The 18712-nt window shown below is 36.0% G+C and overlaps 1 protein-coding gene across 2 annotated transcripts; it reads right to left on the reverse strand.

Moving 5' to 3' along the window:
- Nucleotides 1-1148: 1148 nt before the first annotated feature.
- Nucleotides 1149-18381, reverse strand: LOC107796861 (uncharacterized). 2 transcript variants are annotated; one of them, XM_016619692.2, is made up of 11 exons: nucleotides 18251-18381; nucleotides 17909-18140; nucleotides 17134-17308; nucleotides 16821-16979; nucleotides 4136-4229; nucleotides 3564-3634; nucleotides 2502-2553; nucleotides 2141-2189; nucleotides 1909-2049; nucleotides 1596-1715; nucleotides 1149-1513 (listed from the first exon to the last, which is right to left on the reverse strand). In XM_016619692.2, exons 2-11 carry the CDS (start codon nucleotides 18106-18108, stop codon nucleotides 1378-1380), a joined length of 1197 nt encoding a protein of 398 aa, XP_016475178.2. In that variant the 5' UTR covers nucleotides 18109-18140; nucleotides 18251-18381; the 3' UTR covers nucleotides 1149-1377. The 2 variants fall into 2 exon arrangements, with proteins under 2 accessions (XP_016475178.2, XP_016475177.2); XM_016619691.2 differs by lacking the exon at nucleotides 18251-18381 and having other exon boundaries at nucleotides 17909-18215.
- Nucleotides 18382-18712: the final 331 nt, after the last annotated feature.

Consider the following 18712-nt stretch of genomic DNA (forward strand, 5'->3'; position numbering starts at 1 on the left):
TAGAACTTCCCTATTATATAAAGGGGGTCTGATCATTTGTAGAGGGAGAGATTTTTTATGCAATATAAAGCAATATACTGCATTTCTTCTGGTTTTCAATATTTAGTCATTTTGTTTTCGTGTCAGTTTATTCTCCACTTGGTTTGAGGGTGATCGAACTTGAGGGCCAAGGCTAATTGATTCATTTGGTTTGCATTTATTTCTTTTACAGTTAATTTCAATACTAACATATTTATTTTCTCAATATTTATTTCGTTTATAGCTAATTTCGATACATATATGTGTATTTTTTCTATTTATACCAAGTTATATCACGTATCCTTAAAACCACGTATAAATTCAATTGTTATCCATTTTTCGGGTAAACAATATCCATGTTGCTCTAATTACGTTGACTTTGCATATACTGCCATGTGGTCTTCATGTTCATGCTTTCTCGAGTAGTTCGAATTTGGTTCAATGTTAAAAGAAAAATTGTCTAGTGATTTGCACCTCTTTTTTTTTTTGGCTTTCTTAATTCTTATTGAGCAATTTAACTTATGATAAATAAGAAAATATTAATTGGCTTTCAGTTGGAAACTACTACCATGTGAAATTCACACGGACTTATGAATGAAATGTTATTTACACTCAACTCGTGGATCTCACAAATTTTAATCATAAAGCCTTTAAGTTAAAAGGTAAAATTATTCTACAATCTGAAAAGTCAAAAATCACGTCAGTATGAAAAAGAAATAAATATCCATTGAACAAATACCCCAAAATCTTTGGAAAAATGACATTGTATAGCCGCTATAAAAATAATAGCCAAAAAAATATATAAAATTTGTATATTTTTTGTATATATATACATTATGTATGTTATATACAAGTGTTATACACTTTAATGGTGGGCCGGGGGAAAATTACTGACTGTTATAATAAATAAAATTCAATTACTTTAATGCGATTAATATAATTTTGTAGCTTACAGTTGAATAAGTGCGCCTTACATATATAATTGATTGCTATAGCAGAATGGTTGATAATGACCTCCTGACTTCTGTCATCTCCTTCAACTAATATCTTATCGGCTGTTTCTTTGCCGACAATTATCCAATCTATTCGTTTGGACCAAAAGTTTTTGCTCAATCACAGAATTAATAGAGTTTGGACTGTGAACTCTTTTTTTCTCAATAAATCTCCACAAGACTTGTCCAAAAAAATCTATTTCTTTTCCAAAATCTCCACAAATAGTTTAACTAGATTGCATATCTGCATTGATCTAGTATCTTCTTTTTTAAATGTAAAATTACCCTCATGCGGCTAACTAGCCAAGTAAAAAGCAGAGGACTCAGGACATGATAAGATGTCAATCAACAACCAGTAATTTTCAAGTTAGATGCTTAAAGCAGCAGAAAAGAGATGTTCACGCCTACTTCCTATGAACTTCTGCCGGAATTGCTCGAATTTTCCTTCTTGAATTGCCTCTCTGATAGAGCGAAAGAATCCCAGATAATGATGTGTGTTATGTCTGGGAAATGAAAACAAGCCACATTAGGTATCATGAAGACATGACCACAAAGGCGAGAGAAAAGGGCACAAGAGCTTCATACATTTCCAAAAGAATATGAGCAAGCATCTCATGGACATTGAAGAGGTGATTGATGTATGCTTTTGTATGATTTTGGCAAGTATAACACTTGCAATTATCGACGATATGAGATGTATCCTTCCTGCAAGAAGGGGTGCGAGGGAGGACAGAAAATGCATTATCAGAGAACTTCATCTCATTATTTTGCCAGAAAGCCACCCCAGGAGGCCCCAAGCTAAGTTATTGAGGGGTCATAAATTGTAGCTACGCCAGTATGCTGCTAATTTCACTTACACTGAGTATCACTAGAAGTCTGAAGTATGAATAAGACTTACCTATACATGGTTGCTTTCAAATTTATCTTTGTGCCATCACTTCCTGAATCACTATTTGGTTGGTATTTTGTAATTTGTGTTTCTATTCTTTCAAGCGGAAAGGTGAGAGCAAAGCCTCCCAGTGTAAGATGGTAGGTGTAGCTGGAAAATAATTCCAATGTCACGATAGCAAAGCTCAGAGAATCAGATATAGAGAGGAAAGAAGTCACCAATATGCTGAGCTAGCACTTACGTGGAATCAAATAGGTCAATACCTGCAGCAACACCTTGCAAGACCTCTTCTGTAAACATAAAAGATTTAATCCATTCAGCCACAAAAAAGTATATAATTATTAATTTAAATATCCAAAAGTTTTCACAGCGGAAAGCAAGTGGGTTAAATCTGGTATATTGAAGTTATTTCTTTAGACTAGCTATAAAACAAACAAGCTCCTCTTCTATTTTCAAACACAATATCAATCACTATGTTGGCATGCACCGGTAATGCAAATATTTCTCTGTGAGTGCAACAGTGAATGAGTGAAAGAAGAAGACCGACTGGAGAAGACAGGAAGAGATGAACAAGGAATTGTGAACATTCAAGATGTCTTTACCTGGTAGTCCGAGGCCACTTATAAGACGTGGTTTTTCTTCAGGTAAACTATCCTGCAATCAGTAACATAATAAGTCACCAAAAACTTGAGTTTTCCACTGTATGCAAACAAGTGAAATCATTTACAGTGTACCAAATCCAATAAAGTACCATTGTAAACATAACTCGCAGAAACCCATTTCTCCTAAACTAACATTAGTAAAAATAAAAAGTTAGCATGAACATTGACCTTCAAGTGAAGAGACTGAATGAAAATGAGTGGCAATTTATGGACCTGAAGGAGATCATAAAGGAAATCTTTACACAATACAGAACCACCTATAACTAGATTACATGCATAGCAAATGTGGCACTTGAACCGCTTAATCCACTCTCATGACATAAGCACCAGCACCAAACTACTCCAAGAAACGCAGGACCATACATGATCCACAACTAATATTAAGAACCCATGTTATGGACTCTTCACTTTGACCATATGCACCCGATTCGAGAGGGATGACGTAGGTGCAGACTATCGATATGAACCTTCAAATAAACTAAAAACCTGATAAAAGTTTGACTCATGCGGCATTCGAGTCAAACTCAGATCAGTTTACACTTTACATTACATAAGGTGCTAAGTAGTCAACAGAGCTCCTTAAAGTATAAGGAGAATAGCACCCAAAGGTTTGGTCCAATGGCAAAAGTAGAAGAGCGCGAAAATGTGGTAGGCGCATGTGACGAGTTTGAATTCTGCCGGGGAACCAAGTTTAGTGTTTAAGTGGAGAAAATTAGAGGAGAGGGCCCATTATCCACTAAGTTTCGAAGCTGGAAACAACAGATTTCTTCATTTGACTTGCAAAAAAATTGGTATACGGAGAATAGACCTAAAGCAAATTGCTTATCAAGACATCTTACGATCAGAATCCTATCTTTATGCCCATTAGGTAAGTTCAAAAACAGCGGTGGGCCTATCCTTGCCTTCCACATTCGTCTCAAGAGCAGAACTTCTTTAGAAGCAAAAGTTTTTCCTGCCAAAAGAAAAAGAACAGAAGCCTGAAATACCATAAGAGAACCATACCATAACAGCACTAAGGAGGGGGTTGCGCTCTTCCATGCTTTCCCCTAGTCCAAATCCACCAATCCAAAATCCTGCATTGACCAAAAAAGTTCTAAAGATTAATAGGACATTTACAAGTGACCAAAATAAATATATAGACATGAGTCCTTTGAATATTTAACTAAAGTAAACTTCAGTGCAACAGAATCACTTGTAAAAGATGGCAGATCAGAAAGGACCAAAATCCCCTCTCTGATAATAGCTGTAATTGTTCAATTCTGCCGAAAAGTCTTTTCCGTGAAAGGAAATTCATTAGTGGGTGCAAGATATTTTCAGATGTAAAGATACACATGAAACAAAAGAACTTTCTCCGACATTGTTGAAGATCAGTTTAGGCATGTCTTAGAAAAAGCCTAATACTTTATAAAAATTCTAATTGACTTTATTCGTTATTAAGAGGATTTCACTTACAATTGCCACATACTCTAGGTGTTTTTTGACCTAGACTTTGGTGTTACTCATAGGATTGGATTTCAGTTACAATTACGAATACAGTGGCAATAGAAGTAAATGTCCTCAAAGAGAGAACAAACCTTCTACATTCCTCCTAGCAACTTCTTGGGCACAACTTCGGCGCACTTCAACCCTAGAGCCTCCAACAATAGATCCAAACACTGCTCCATCCTTCTACACGTCAGCAGTTACAACACTTCTTGATGAGATTATGTATAGCAATATACTTGGTAGGTCTAACAACACCTGAATATAATTTTTTTTTTTAAAGAAAAGGAAATAGGAGAAGGAACAAATAGGATGAAAGTATGTACCTAGTTAGCAAGATGATATGACCACATTCTATTAATTATATATACATGACCAAGGAAACACAAAAAATACCCTCCTAAAACATATTGCAAGAAAAATACAGTACATAATGACCATAAGGATGGATGCGCGTTGCTACATGTGACACTGCATGCTGAACTTTACTAAATATATATGCAGATAATAATTAAAAAAAGAAATAGGGAATAATTATATTTGGACAACACCACTTGACAAATGGAGTTGTTCCAATCCAGTGTCATGTCCATTCCTTGCCATATGAAAAGTCAAGGTTTCAATTCCACATACAGGCTTCATCATAATTTATTTTTACAACTAACTAAATAAGAACCCAAAATGACACTAAACACCAACTATATCAGCAAAGATATTCAGCTGAATTCCAAGAAAACATGTGAAAAAGAAAACAAATACAATCATGGCTCTAAAGAAGCTTCATTATTTAGGATAATAAAGTCTCAAAAATCAAGAACTCTTTTTTCTTTTCAATTGCTTAATATTATTCCCCAAAAGAAAAGAAAAGAAAAAAAAACTACATTGATCGCTCATCTGTTCTCTAGCTTTTACATATTTCTGAGCACTCCAACTCAGACTCCACAATTCTTTTTTACCCCACCTCCAACCTCAAGCCACCTATCACGTGTGATTCTCCAATAGAGGGTAGCTTCATTTTTGTTTATATGAAATAAGTATATTTTTAGATATCTGTTGGGATTAGTGTTAGCAATCTATGATTAGGGGTTTTGGAATGTAAAGATTTACTTTACCACATTGCTTTGGAATGGAATGTGAACGTATATTTCATTCTAAAATATCATAATATGACCCAGTTAAACAAAGATTAAGAAATATGAGTAGCACTTTGTTCTAACCATGTAGAGCTTACCTAATCGGGATTTTAATTTGCAATCAGTTGTTTGAGAAAAAATACACAGGAAAAAATATTACTGATATATTAACAATGATACAACAACAAACCCAGTGGAATTACACAAGTGGGGTCTGAGGAAGGTAATGCGTACGCAGATCTTACCTCCATCTTATGAAGCTGGAGAGGTTGTTTCCGATAGAGACACACACACATATACATATATATATATATATATATATATATATATATATATATATATATATATATATATATATATATATATATAATACAATACATCTACTCCTACTACATACAGGACTAGGACTAATTACACATATACATATTCTAACACTTCCCCTCAAGCTGGTGCATACAAATCATATGTACCGAGCTTGTTACATATGTAACTAATACGAGGACCAGTAAGGGACTTGGTAAAAATATCTGCAAACTGATCATTCGACTTCACAAACTTTATAGCAATATCTCCTGAGAATATCTTTTTTCTGACGAAGTGACAGTCAATCTCAATGTGTTTAGTTCTCTCATGGAATACCGGATTTGATGCAATATGAAGAGCATCTTGATTATCACACACAAGTTCCATCTGGCTGATTTCACCAAATTTCAATTCCTTGAGCAACTGTTTGATCCAAACTAGCTCACATATTGCCATATGTTGATTAGCATGATTCAAGGAGATTTGATTATATTTAGGAGATTGATAATTAGCATGATTTCAGGAGATTTGATTTTATTTGATTTATTTGATAGCTGGATTGGTTGTATTAATTTATTTTATTTCCTTAATTAGCATTAGGAGCTTTGTATAAATTCTCTAGCTCATGGGATGTAAACACACACAGAAATATAAGAAGCATTTTCTTCTTCTCGAAATCTACATGGTATCAGAGCCATAGCTGCCTTTTTTAGGTGAGTTATCTCCCTCGTAGCACTAGGATTCTTTTTTTATCAGAGAGGTCGAGTTTTCTCTCTTGGTGGTTGTCCGCAACACAAACTCCTTCTGGTCAGTTTTGTTTTTGGAATTTTCTTTTCTATTGGGGTCGCTGGAACATTCTGAGCCTATCCCTACCAGTTTTGATTTTTCCGTTCACCAGAGTTAAGGTTCTGTCGACACAAATTTGATTTTCAAGGCATATTATTTTTGAGCAATTTTCTTCAGATTTCCTTCTGATTGGGCAGAAATATAGAGACATTCAAGGAGACGATTTCTAGAGAAATCTTGTCTTCGGATGAAATTCAGCTTCTCTGTCGCCTCCTAGCCAAAACTTGACTCCGCTAATATTGCCACATCCGATCATGTGCAATCAGGTAATGCTTTTACTACTCACCTTAATTCTTAAATTGTTGATTCTTGTGCAAATAGACACATGACAGGCTCTTCTAAAGACATTCAAAACTATTTTGTGTCTCAAAGGAGATAATGTTAAAATAGCCAATGAATCATTAACACCTATCTTTGGAACAAGTTTTGTCGTTTGTACTCCTAATATTAAACTATCATTTGTGCTCCATGTCCCTGAGTTCCCCATCAATATTTTATCTATTAGTGCCATCACCAAAGCTCTAAACTGTAAAATCGAGTTCTTTCCCGATCATTGTATTTTTCAGGATCTTCAAACAGGGAAAAGGATTGGCAGTGATAAATTGCGAGGTGACTTGTATATATTAGATGGATATTCAAAACTCTGGTCAAGCCATTTTTGGGAGAAAGTAAGGATGTCAACCAAGAAATAATACAGCGGCTAGACAGTTAGGACACCCATCATTCTTTGTTTTTAAAAAGTTATATCCCGATTTGTTTTCAAAGACTCGATTTGAATCTTTGTTCTGTGATGCGTGTAAATACACCAAACATACTAAAAACTCTTATCCTATGAGTAGTGATAATAGAAGCACAACTCCATTTATGACCATTCATTCTGATGTATAGGGTCCTACCCAAACTGTTTCTTTGTCTGGTAGTCGATGATTTGTTACATTCATTAATTGCTGCACTAGGATGACTTGGGTATATTTGATAATAGCCAAAAGTGAAGTTTTCTCTTGTTTTCAGTCAATTTTATAAGATGATCTATACTCAGTTTGATGCCAAAATAAAAATCTTGAGAACTGACAATGGCAATAAATACATGGATTATTTTGTGCTTATTTAGAGTCCAATGGGACAGTCCATCAAACTAGTTGCCCTTACACTAGTGCCCAAAATGGGGTCGCTGAAAGAAAAAAAAGGCATTTATTAGAAGTAGCAAGATCTCTTATGTTCACCATGCATCTACCAAAACCTTACCGGGGATGCTATTCTAGTGGCTGCCTATCTTATCGACATAATGCCACTTAAAACCCTCAATTTTCAAAGTCCTCTGGAAGTTTTAAAGGGTAAAATGAATATATTGTTTCTCCAAAGGTGTTTGAGTGAGTTTGCTTTATCCACACTAGGAATTCTGGGAAACTTGATCCTAGAGCTATAACGTGTGTTTTCATTGGGTATTCTCTAACACAGAAAGGTTACAAATGTTATCATCCTCCCTCAAGGAGATCTTTTGTTAGCATGGAAATTACCTTTCGAGAATCTAAGTCCTATTTCAGTATTACCTCATCACCTCTTCAGGGAGAGAACAGTAAGGAGGAAGAGGTGATCGTGATTCTACCTAGTTCCATTACTGGACCTCTTAATGACATTGTCACGGGGGAAATTGAAATTGGAGAAAGAATTTAGAGGAAGACTATTGGGCGTTTGGATAGGCCTGATTTGAAAACCTACTCAAGGAGAAATAGAGCAGAAGAAGCCATCATGCAATCAACCGAAGTTGAACCTCTTCTACTAGTGAGTTGTCTACATTTCCTAATGAGTTAGATGTGCCTATTGCTCACAGAAAAGGAGTCAAATCTTGCACCGCCAAACACCCTTTATCTAATTTTGTCTCTTATAATTCATTGTCTCCCTCCTATAGAGCCTTTGCGTTGTCTATTTCTTCCGTGTCTATTCCCCAAAATTGGAGGGAAGCTTTTGCAGATCCTAAATGGAAGCAAGTTATGATTGAAGAAATGAAGGCCTTGTCAAAAATGAGACTTGAGAACTTGTCACTTCACCACCAGACAAGAAGTTGGTTGGTTGCATATAGATCTTCACTGTGAAGCACAAAGCTGATGGCTCAATTGAAGATTCAAAGCTAGATTGGTGGCTAAGATATTCACTCAGACTGATGGAGTGGATTATCAAGAGACATTTGCCCTCGTTGCTAAGATGAACTTTATTAGAATTCTTTTGTCTTGTGCAGCTAATCTTGATTGGGACTTGCAACAGTTTGATGTGAAGAATACATTTCTTCAATGGAGACTTAGAAGAAGAGGTGTATATGGAGATTCTTCCTGGATTTGATGTTGCACAAAGTCAAGCAAAGGTATACTGATTGAAGAAAGCATTGTACGGACTAAAGCAATCCCCAGAACTTGATTTGACAGTTTCAGCAAAGCAATGATCTCCTTCGGTTACCAACAAAGCAATGATGATCACACCCTCTTCATAAGACATCAAACGGGTAAACTCACTTTTCTCATAGTTTATGTTGATGACATAGTAATGTCAGGAGATGACAAAGATGAGATGGCCAGATTGAAGAAGTTGTTGGCACATGAATTTGAAATTAAGGATCTAGGAAAATTGCAGTACTTGTTGGGAATTGAGGTTGCTAGATCAAAAAGAGGAATCTTTATTTCTCAAAGGAAGTATATTCTGGATCTCTTGAAAGAAATTGTTATGAAAGGTTGCAGACCCGCAAAATCGCACATTGAAAGAAATCACAAGTTACAAAGCAGAGTTGGAGAGTCAGTTGATGAGGAAAGATACCAAAGGCTGGTTGGAAGACTCACTTATCTCTCCCACACTAGATCAGATATAGCCTATTCAGTTAGTCTGGTGAGTCAGTTCATGCATGATCCCCGAGATACTCATATGCAAGTTGTCTGTCATATTTTGTATCTGAAGTTTGCTCCAGGGAAAGATTTACTTTTCTCCAAACATGATCACCTCCAAATAGAAGCCTTTACAGACGCGGATTGGGCTGGATCTCTAGATGACAGAAGATCTACATCTGGCTATTGTACGCTCGTATGAGGAAACTTGGTTATTTGGAGAAGCAAGAAGCAAAATGTAGTTGCTAGACCAAGTGCAGAGGCAGAATATAGAGCTATGGCCCAGGGTGTTTGCGAACTGCTTTGGCTACAAAAGTCACTAGAGGAATTGAGATTGTCTGAAAAAAGAAAGCTTTCCTTGAATTGTAACAATAAGGCTGCCATCAGTATAGCTCATAATCCAGTCCAGCATGACCGAACAGAGCATGTAAAAATTGATCGACACTTCATTAAAGAAAAAGTTACAACTGGTGTCTTGAGTTTGTTTCATGTGCTATCGGAAAAATAGCTAGCTAATGTGTTTACCAAAGGTCTCAACAAGCGAACTTTCCATACATTGAGTTGCAAGTTGGACATGTGCGACATTTTTGCACCAACTTGAGGGGGAGTGTTGATTAACATGATTCAAGGAAATTTGATTATATTTAGGAGATTATTGATTAGCATGATTTTAGAAGATTTGATTGTATTTAGGAGATTTGAATTGATTTGATAGATGGATTGATTGTATAGATTTATTTTATTTCCTTAATTAGCATTAGAAGCTTTGTATAAATTCTCTTGCCCATGGGACGTGAACACACACAGAAATATAAGAAGCCTTTTCTTCTTCTCAAAATCTACACCATACCATTGCTCGATATTCTGCTTCTGCACTAGACCGAGCAACCACATTCTGTTTCTTGCTCTTCCAAGCCACCAAATTACCTCATACTAAAATACAATATCCAGACGTATAACGTCTATCAGAAGGTGATCCTGCCCAATCAACATCTGAGTATCCAACGATCCGCTCATGGCCTCGATCCTCATACAATAACCCTTTGCCTTGAGCTGACTTTACATACCGAAGAATGCGGACAATTGCATTTCAATGACTATCACAAGGAGAATCCATAAACTGACTTACAAAACTCACAGGAAAGGAAATGTCAGGTATAATAACTGTGAGGTAATTTAACTTACCAATCAGCCGCCTATATCTTGCAGGATTGCTAAGCGGCTCCCTGTCCTAGCAGAAGTTTAGAATTCGGATCCATCGAAGTGTCAACAGGCTGTATTCCTGTCTGCTCAAGAATGTCTAAGGCATACTTCCGTTGTGAGATCACAATACTTGAGCTAGACTAAACGATCTCGATACCCAGAAAATACTTTAATCTGCCCAGATCCTTAGTCTGAACGTGTTGAAAGAGATCTTGCTTCAACTTAGTAAAACCATCTTGATCATTGCCGGTAATAACAATATTGTCAACATAAACCACCAGATAAATACAGAGATTTGAAGCAGAATGCCGATAAAACACAGAGTGATCAGCTTCACTTCGAGTCATGCCAAACTCCTGGATAATTGTGCTGAATTTATCAAACCAGGCTCGAGTAGACTGCTTTAGACCATAAAGTGACCGGCGTAAGTGACACACAAGGCCACTAGACCGCCCCAGAGCAACAAAATCAGGTGGTTGCTCCATAAAAACTCCATCCTCAAGATCACCGCGAAAAAAAGCATTCTTAATGTCCAGCTAATGGAGAGGCCAATGGCGAACAACAGTCATGGATAGAAAGAGGCGGACTAATGTTATTTTAGCCACGGGAGAGAAAGTATCATTGTAATCGAGCCCAAATATCTGAGTATATCATTTGGCAACAAGACGGTTCTTAAGTCGATCAACTTGGCCATCCGAACCAACTTTGACTGCATAAACCCAACGACAGCCAACAATAGATTTACCTGAAAGAAGAGGAACAAGCTCTCAAGTATCACTCGTATGTAAAGCAGGCATCTCGTCAATCATAGCTTGTCGCCATCCTGGATGAGACAGTGTTTCACCTATAGACTTAGGAATGAAAACATAGGACAAAGAAGATACAAAAGTATAATGGGGATTAGGATTAAGTATGGTCCATATACCTTTCCGAAGTGCAATCGGTGGACTAGGAGGAGATAAGTCCGCAATCGGAGAAGGGTCAGGTGCAGGACGTGAATCAGCTGGGCCTGATGCTGGGCGCGGACGGCGACGATAAGTCAAGAGTGGTGTTTCTGTAGCTGGGGATCTAGTAGGAGCAACACTAGACTCCTCAACGGTTGGTATGGGTAAGACTTATGTGGTTGAGGGTGTAGGAGGAGCTATTGTAAACTCCTCAAAGTTCGATACAAGTAAGATCTCAGATATATCAAGGTGGTTAGAAGAGGTAAAGCAAGGTCTAGACTCAAAAAATATGACGTCAGCTGACACAAGGTACCTATAAGATCAGGTGAGTAATAACGATACCCCTTCTGAACACAACAATAACGAAGCCCAAGATAAATAATTTGAACTCCCAAGTAGAGATTCAGAAGTAATCATAAAGGTTGAATTTGCAGAACCTGTGTTTTTAGAACCAAAAACATCAAACCCTAGAGACATGTTGGATTGAAGATAGGTTTAGCACTACTGTAACTCACAGAAACTGTAGCTTGCTGGAAAAAGAAACTAGTTGTCGGAACAGTCGCCGAAAACTGCAAATAAAACGCCGAAAAATAAAAAAGTCATCGGAATTAGGTTTAAACCGGATAGGTAGAGTCGGAAGAGCCTTGAGAACAAGTTGTCCCGAAGAAGGTCGGCCAAAAAATGGTCCGAAGAGGTCCCACGCGCAGGCGCGTGGAACAGATCTCGCTGGAAAAAAAATTCTCTTACCAGCGCGTGAGAGCGCATGAAGCTTCTATTGCTGGAGATTCTTTTTGGGTTTGGTAGTCGAGGGATGGGGGACCTTGTAGTGATGCTGGTTTTCGCACAACACCAATAGAAACTGATTTTACGAAAAACAACCCTAGGAAGTCTCCGGAAATTGACGCACGGCGACTGTTTGACTTTCTCGGATGTGTCTCACTCGCGCTCTGATACCATGTGAGAAATAATACACGGGAAAAAATATTATTGATATATTAACAATGGTACAATGAATCCTATATATAATACATCTATTCTTACTACATATGGGACTAGGACTAATTACGCATATACATATTCTAACAAGTTAAAATTTCAATTGAGAGACATTTTCCTATATCATTTTTTATTTTATTTTTAAAAAAAACAACTTGATGAAAGTTAGTGGTCTGCTCAAAAATGACCTAGAGCATGCAAAAACGATTTCATCAACTGCCTTAAAGAATTCTCCTTAGCTTGTATAAGTAGATCTTGCACCTTAAACATAAAATAAAAAACTTACATAAGATCTGATATTTAAAAATATTCAAAAAGAAGAGGGGTGGGTCCCTTAGATCCAAGGGCTTAGAATTGTTGGGCTAAGTGATCCAATGATTAAAATTGAATTACTTGGCAAACTTCCATTATAAACCCTCCTTCTCTTGGAGGGTGTCCTTTACGTTGGATGATTTATAAGTTTATTATTGGGTCCTCAACATTCACTAACTGCCAATTACCTGATATGAATAATTTTACTCAATTGAATTTATATCTAACTATTTTTAAGGAATTGAAAGAACTTACTAACCAATAAGCAAACGTATTCTCTATTAGTAAATGAGTTTTCAAATAACACAAATAATTGGATTTCAAGAATATGGCAATTTTTTTTTTTTACACATCATATTAAAAAATAGAAAATGAGGGTCAATTATAATGCATATACTGTTTTATGAAAGTTGGGATGTTACAACTCTTGCCCTTAAAAAAATTTGACTGAAACTTACCTGATACTAGTCATGGAGTAAATGTGGACGTTATAGTGGCATGTCTTCTTCCCATACCTAAGTAGCTTCCTTCCTAGAATGGCTTCTCTAATGGACTCTCATTAAGTGAAAATTCTTGTTCCTAAGCTCCTTAACCTCATGCACCAAGATCTGGATAGGTTTTTCATATGTTAAGTCATGATTGACTTCAATAAACTCAGCAGGAAAAACATGTGATGAATCAAAGAGATATTTCCTCAGCATAGAAACATGGAAGGCATTACAGATCTTGTCTAACTCAAGTGCTAAGGCTAGTTTCTATTCAACTGGATCATGGGCCAACTCTCTTAAGTACTTCTTTAAGGCCCAATGAATCGAGGACTAAGTTTCACCTTTGGCCAAATCTCATAATTTTCTTCCACAGAGAAACTTTTAAAAGTACCTCATCACCCACTTCATGTTCAATTTCACACTTCTTAAGATCAACATAGGACTTTTGTCCATCTGGAGCAGTTTTTAATCAGTCCTTAATGATTTTACCTTGTCTTCAGTTTGTTGCATAATTTCAGGACATAAAAGTTTTCTTTCACCAACTTCACTCCAACAAAGAGAAGTTCTATATTTACATCATATAAAGCTTCATAACGAGGCATGCTGATACTTGATTAGTAGCTATTATTATATCCAAATTCTATCACGGCCAACTGCTCGTCCAACTACCCTCAAACTCAATAATACATGCTCGAAGCATATCATCCAAGATTTCTATCATGGCCAACTGCTCATCCAACTACCCTCAAACTCAATAACACATGCTCGAAATATATCATCCAAGGTTTCTATCACGCCAACTACTCGTCCAACTACCCTCAAACTCAATAAAACATGCTCGAAGCATATCATCCAAGATTTGTATTACCCTGTCGTACTGGCCATCTATTTGTGGATGGAAAGCAGTAATGAAACTCCCTTAGGGAAAGTCCTTTGGAGAAACATTGTAGAAAGGAGCTACTTGGGAGCTGGAGAGTACATGTGACTACAGTATCCACATTACTCATGACTAGTATAGATCTCTGTTTTAAAAGACGTTTCTGGGGCGAGGCGTACCAAAAACGCCCTGGGGCGATGGTGTGGGGCGAAAGTCTCAAGAGGCGTACGCCCCGCAATTTGGGGCGTACGCCCGGGCGTTCGGGGCGCGTTTTTTAGTAAGGAGTAAGCCCCAGAAACTTTTTCAAACTAAAACAAAATTTGTTGAATTAGTCCTTCATATAATACCCAAATTCTCAAAAGTCAGTTTGTTAATTACTCAAAAGGTTTAAAAAGGAACTCAAAAGTATTAAATTTAAAAGTAAAGACCTTTTTTATTGATTTAAGCCCTAATTCATTGTTTTCCCAATTTTTTATCTTGTCCGCTAGTCTGCTAATATCTCCCAAAAGCAACGAATATTTAATTTTTTTTACAAATACAAAGAGAACTACATTCTTCTTCATAGCAGCAAATTCAAAGTTCAAATTGCAGGTTAATCATCCTTTTTGTTCCTCCATATAGAAAACTTTATTCTTTGACTCAAATTACTTGTGCTTATAAGTAACGTATAATAGATTGTTTTGATTAGTTTTTTGTGGGGATGGAGCACACACATATATAGTTTTCTTCAATATTTATGCAATTTTACCTGTTTATAAATATTTACTGTCATTATATTATTTTATAAAATATTAAAAACTAAATACCTATGGGGCTTACGCCCCGCTGAGGCATATGTAAAACGCCTCGCCTTACGCCCACGCCTTTTAAAACACTGGTATAGATAAATTGTTTGGGAATCTTTTTAAGGGAAGAGAGTTGTAACACTCAAATTTTGATAAAAACATTATATGCATCATAATTGACACTTCATTGTTTTTTAAAATACGGTGTGCAAAATGTTTTCTTCACTCCTTTCTTGAAATTCAAATATTTGTGTTATTTGAACATTTTTGTTCTAATAGAGAATAAATCTATATAATCTATGCTTATTGATTAGAAGGTATTTCCAATTCTTTAGAAATATTCAGACATAAATTGAATTGAGGAGAATTATTCCTACCGGGTAATATCGAGTGATTGCACTTCACGAAATATAGACATAGATTGAACACTATATAATAAAGTTAAAAATCATCTTGGAAGGAGACTATTACATGACTTAGAACCTCAAGGACTCCCATGTACTTTCTCCAAGACAGGGAGGATCTATAACGCAAATTTGCTAAGTCATTTAATTTGAACCATGAAATCACTTACTTTAGCAATTCTAAGCCTAAGATCTAGTGGATACTTTTCCACTCCTCTTTATTGTCACTCACGTTGGAAGAATCTCATTTTGTCACAACTTATCTTCTTCTTCATTTCCCCCATTAAAGCTCTCAATAGCATGTTTCTTTTCTCATGAAAACACAACTCTACATTTAAAATCCATTATGTCTTCCATATAAACAAATAATGTAGACTTGGTTTTGGAAGAATCAAAAGACATCGCTCTCCTTGTGGTAAGACTATTAATCAAACTTTATTTTTTGACATGGTTGAGTTTTTAGTTAGTGCACTTGATATTAAGAACTTGATCTCGTTTGTTACTGTACAACATTTAGTAAATTGACTATAACTATCTTTCTAGAACTCGGATTAAGGTGATTCAAAATTCTGGAGAAAACTAAGACACATATCTACAACTTTTGTGAAGACCAAAAGATCTAATAAATATTTCATTTATTAAATTTCAATGCCTAACCTTTATAACTTGATTTAACTTTGATTATATCATGTAAGGGCTTTCTCTTTTCATATTTTGACTTCATTTTATAATGGGAAATTAGAACATGTAGAAAGCGTTAATTGCAAGTTCTCGCTAATTCGAAATTTTCTTTTCCCATAAGAGAGAGAGAGAGAGGGGGAAAGGGCAGGTTGGCCTCATTATGGCATTCATCTCCTATTAAGAAATTAGTTGTGCAAATAATATTTTGAGATTTATCACCACTGCTGACCTTAACTATTTAGTATTGTTTTTATCCAGGTTTTATCAGCTAATTTTACTAGACCCTAAAGTTAATATTCAACACCTTACGTGGTTAAGCTGTTCACACTACTACCTGATCAAATTATTCTAGAAAACAACTTAAAGTGCATTAGCTTCCTAATTTATTTGCCCCACAAAGTATGGATTGAACTTGTCATTCAACTTGTACTTTCAGTTTTAATATGGCATGTTGTTGTCTGGTCGTGAATATCTCCGCTAAAATGACCAATTAAGCGTGACAAAAGTCAGCAAAGATGACACACAGAACAAAAATGTAAAAAAAGAAAAGAGGACCTGCATGCATGATTTCAATAGAAAGAACAGAGACGTTAATTATTTCCAACGAAAAATCAAAAGTTCCCATATGTTTTATCAAAAACTGTTCTTCTAGACGATGAAAAATACATTGTGTCCTATGTCCAGACAATGAAAATGTAATAAATGCACCTCCTTTTTAGGCACTTCACAGAAAAGGAACTCTTAAGTTACTGCGTCTAGCCATGTGAATGGTGTTCAACCAACAATAAACATTCCATAGACAAGACTATATAGGCACCTTTGCATGCTTTTCATGTTGCATATTGACATCACAATCGGGCTTGTAAATAATCAAATCCACATACACAGTGCCAGCAAAGCAGAGAATATATAAATAGCTAGTACGACATGCCTACCGAGTTTGAAATGATGCATTCGTCGAGCCACCTTAGAGTACGTTCAACTGAGGCTTTGTTCCTTTTTTCAGAAGCCCAAGCAGGAACTTCATCGGCTAAAGTGGTCCATAAATTTGGCCTCATAGAAGAAATCATTTCCATGTATTCTGCAGGCTTAATCTGCCAACAACACAGAAAATTGTCATTGAACAAATACACTTAATGGGAGGAAAAACATACAAGAGAATGGATTGTAACTAGGGTAGTTGCAACTAAAACAAAAAGGCTGTCAAATTAAAAACAAAAATAAGAAAGAAAGGGATAAATAAGTTACCAACATACGACCAGAAGGAGTTTCAAAGGAAGCTCCAATCCTGTTAGTACTGTCATGGTCTGGGATAGATATAATAGAATCCCTTGGTACAGCTACAAGTATATGATCACGTAAACCAAGCAATGGGTGCAATCCTCCAATGGTTGAGATTGCTTTCAGGGAAATGCCTTCCAGGCTAGAACAAGAAAATTCAAAAATGCTGAATTGTTTGAATCACCTCATCTAAAAGGTTAAACTGTTCTAAAACCAACACTCTTTACTTGGTTATAAATTTTCAAATTTATTCTTGTTGGTCTTCAACAAGGGACAGAGTGCACCCCTCACGTACAGTGGTGGCGAACCACCTTATCTAAAACTAAAACGGATAGAGAGGTAGACCTTTTTATTTAGTTTTTCTGATATTGGTCTTCACTCTTGAAGAAGTAAGAAAAGAGCACCCGTATTTACAGTGGCAGATCCACAAAGTAACTTGTGGGTTCATGGAATCTAGTAGCTTTTGCCAATACGATCTATGCATTACAAGAATCCTATATATATATATATATATATATATATATATATATATATATATATATATATATATATATATAAAAATATTTGATTGAATCGAGTTATTAGTGGATATTAACTTGAAGGATCCCTTTAACTTATTTACATGGCTTTACTTTGACAGTTACAGCACGGACAAAATAACAAACATCTTGTCTACGACCCATTGAATTATGACAGCTAGTAAAACTAAGAGAAACTTAGCGGAGAAGCAAAGGAAACTTACAAGTGAAGAGGGCTGAAATGGAAGAGGAGAGAATCAGGGGAAGGGAGGGAAGGGAAGTGGTCAGGAGGAATGAAAACAGGCAAGCCTTTGCGAGTTGTAAGGAGGAGAGCAGGTGTCTCTATTGGGTGAGGGCAGCTTCCCAGCTGAACAACACCAACTCGGGCTTTGCCCTTGCTCCATGCCTTCACCGCGAACTTCATTCTCGCCGACAGTCTACTCTTCCCGCCCTCAGCTGTTAAACCCCAAAAAAAAGAGAACGAATAAGGTAAACAATCCAATATTACCATTAATTGCTCTTTACATATACTATTATTATAGGAAAAACGATGATTTCATTCATACCTATATTTCAGCTTTGATACCTGCATAATTTAACCGAGCATGCTTAACCAAATTAATATTTATTTAAAAACAAATTAAATAAAAGAGACACAGGAAAAAATAACATGAGTGAAGACTGAAGCTACGTTTAAAGGTCCGGACGAAAGCTCCTTTCCTTTGGGTTAAATATAAAATAAAAAAATAAAAATAAAAAATAAAAAAAAAAGTTAAATCTGGTTGAAACTCATAACCTTAAAATAACAGTAATACTAACTAATAAACTCAAATGCAAATCAGGATTAAATTTTGTCAGTAACGGTAGGCTTAGAAATAACCCATAATGCGCATAAATATTTGATCAATAAGTATGTTCTAATTTTCAACCTTTTCAATTGGGTATTAATAATATTGAGGTAAGCATAAACATTTGTTCAGAGTAAATTTTAATTTTTAATCTTTATAATTGGGTATAATATTATTGAG

This window comes from Nicotiana tabacum, chromosome 21, assembly GCF_000715075.1.
Source record: "Nicotiana tabacum cultivar K326 chromosome 21, ASM71507v2, whole genome shotgun sequence".
Lineage (NCBI taxonomy): Eukaryota > Viridiplantae > Streptophyta > Magnoliopsida > Solanales > Solanaceae > Nicotiana > Nicotiana tabacum.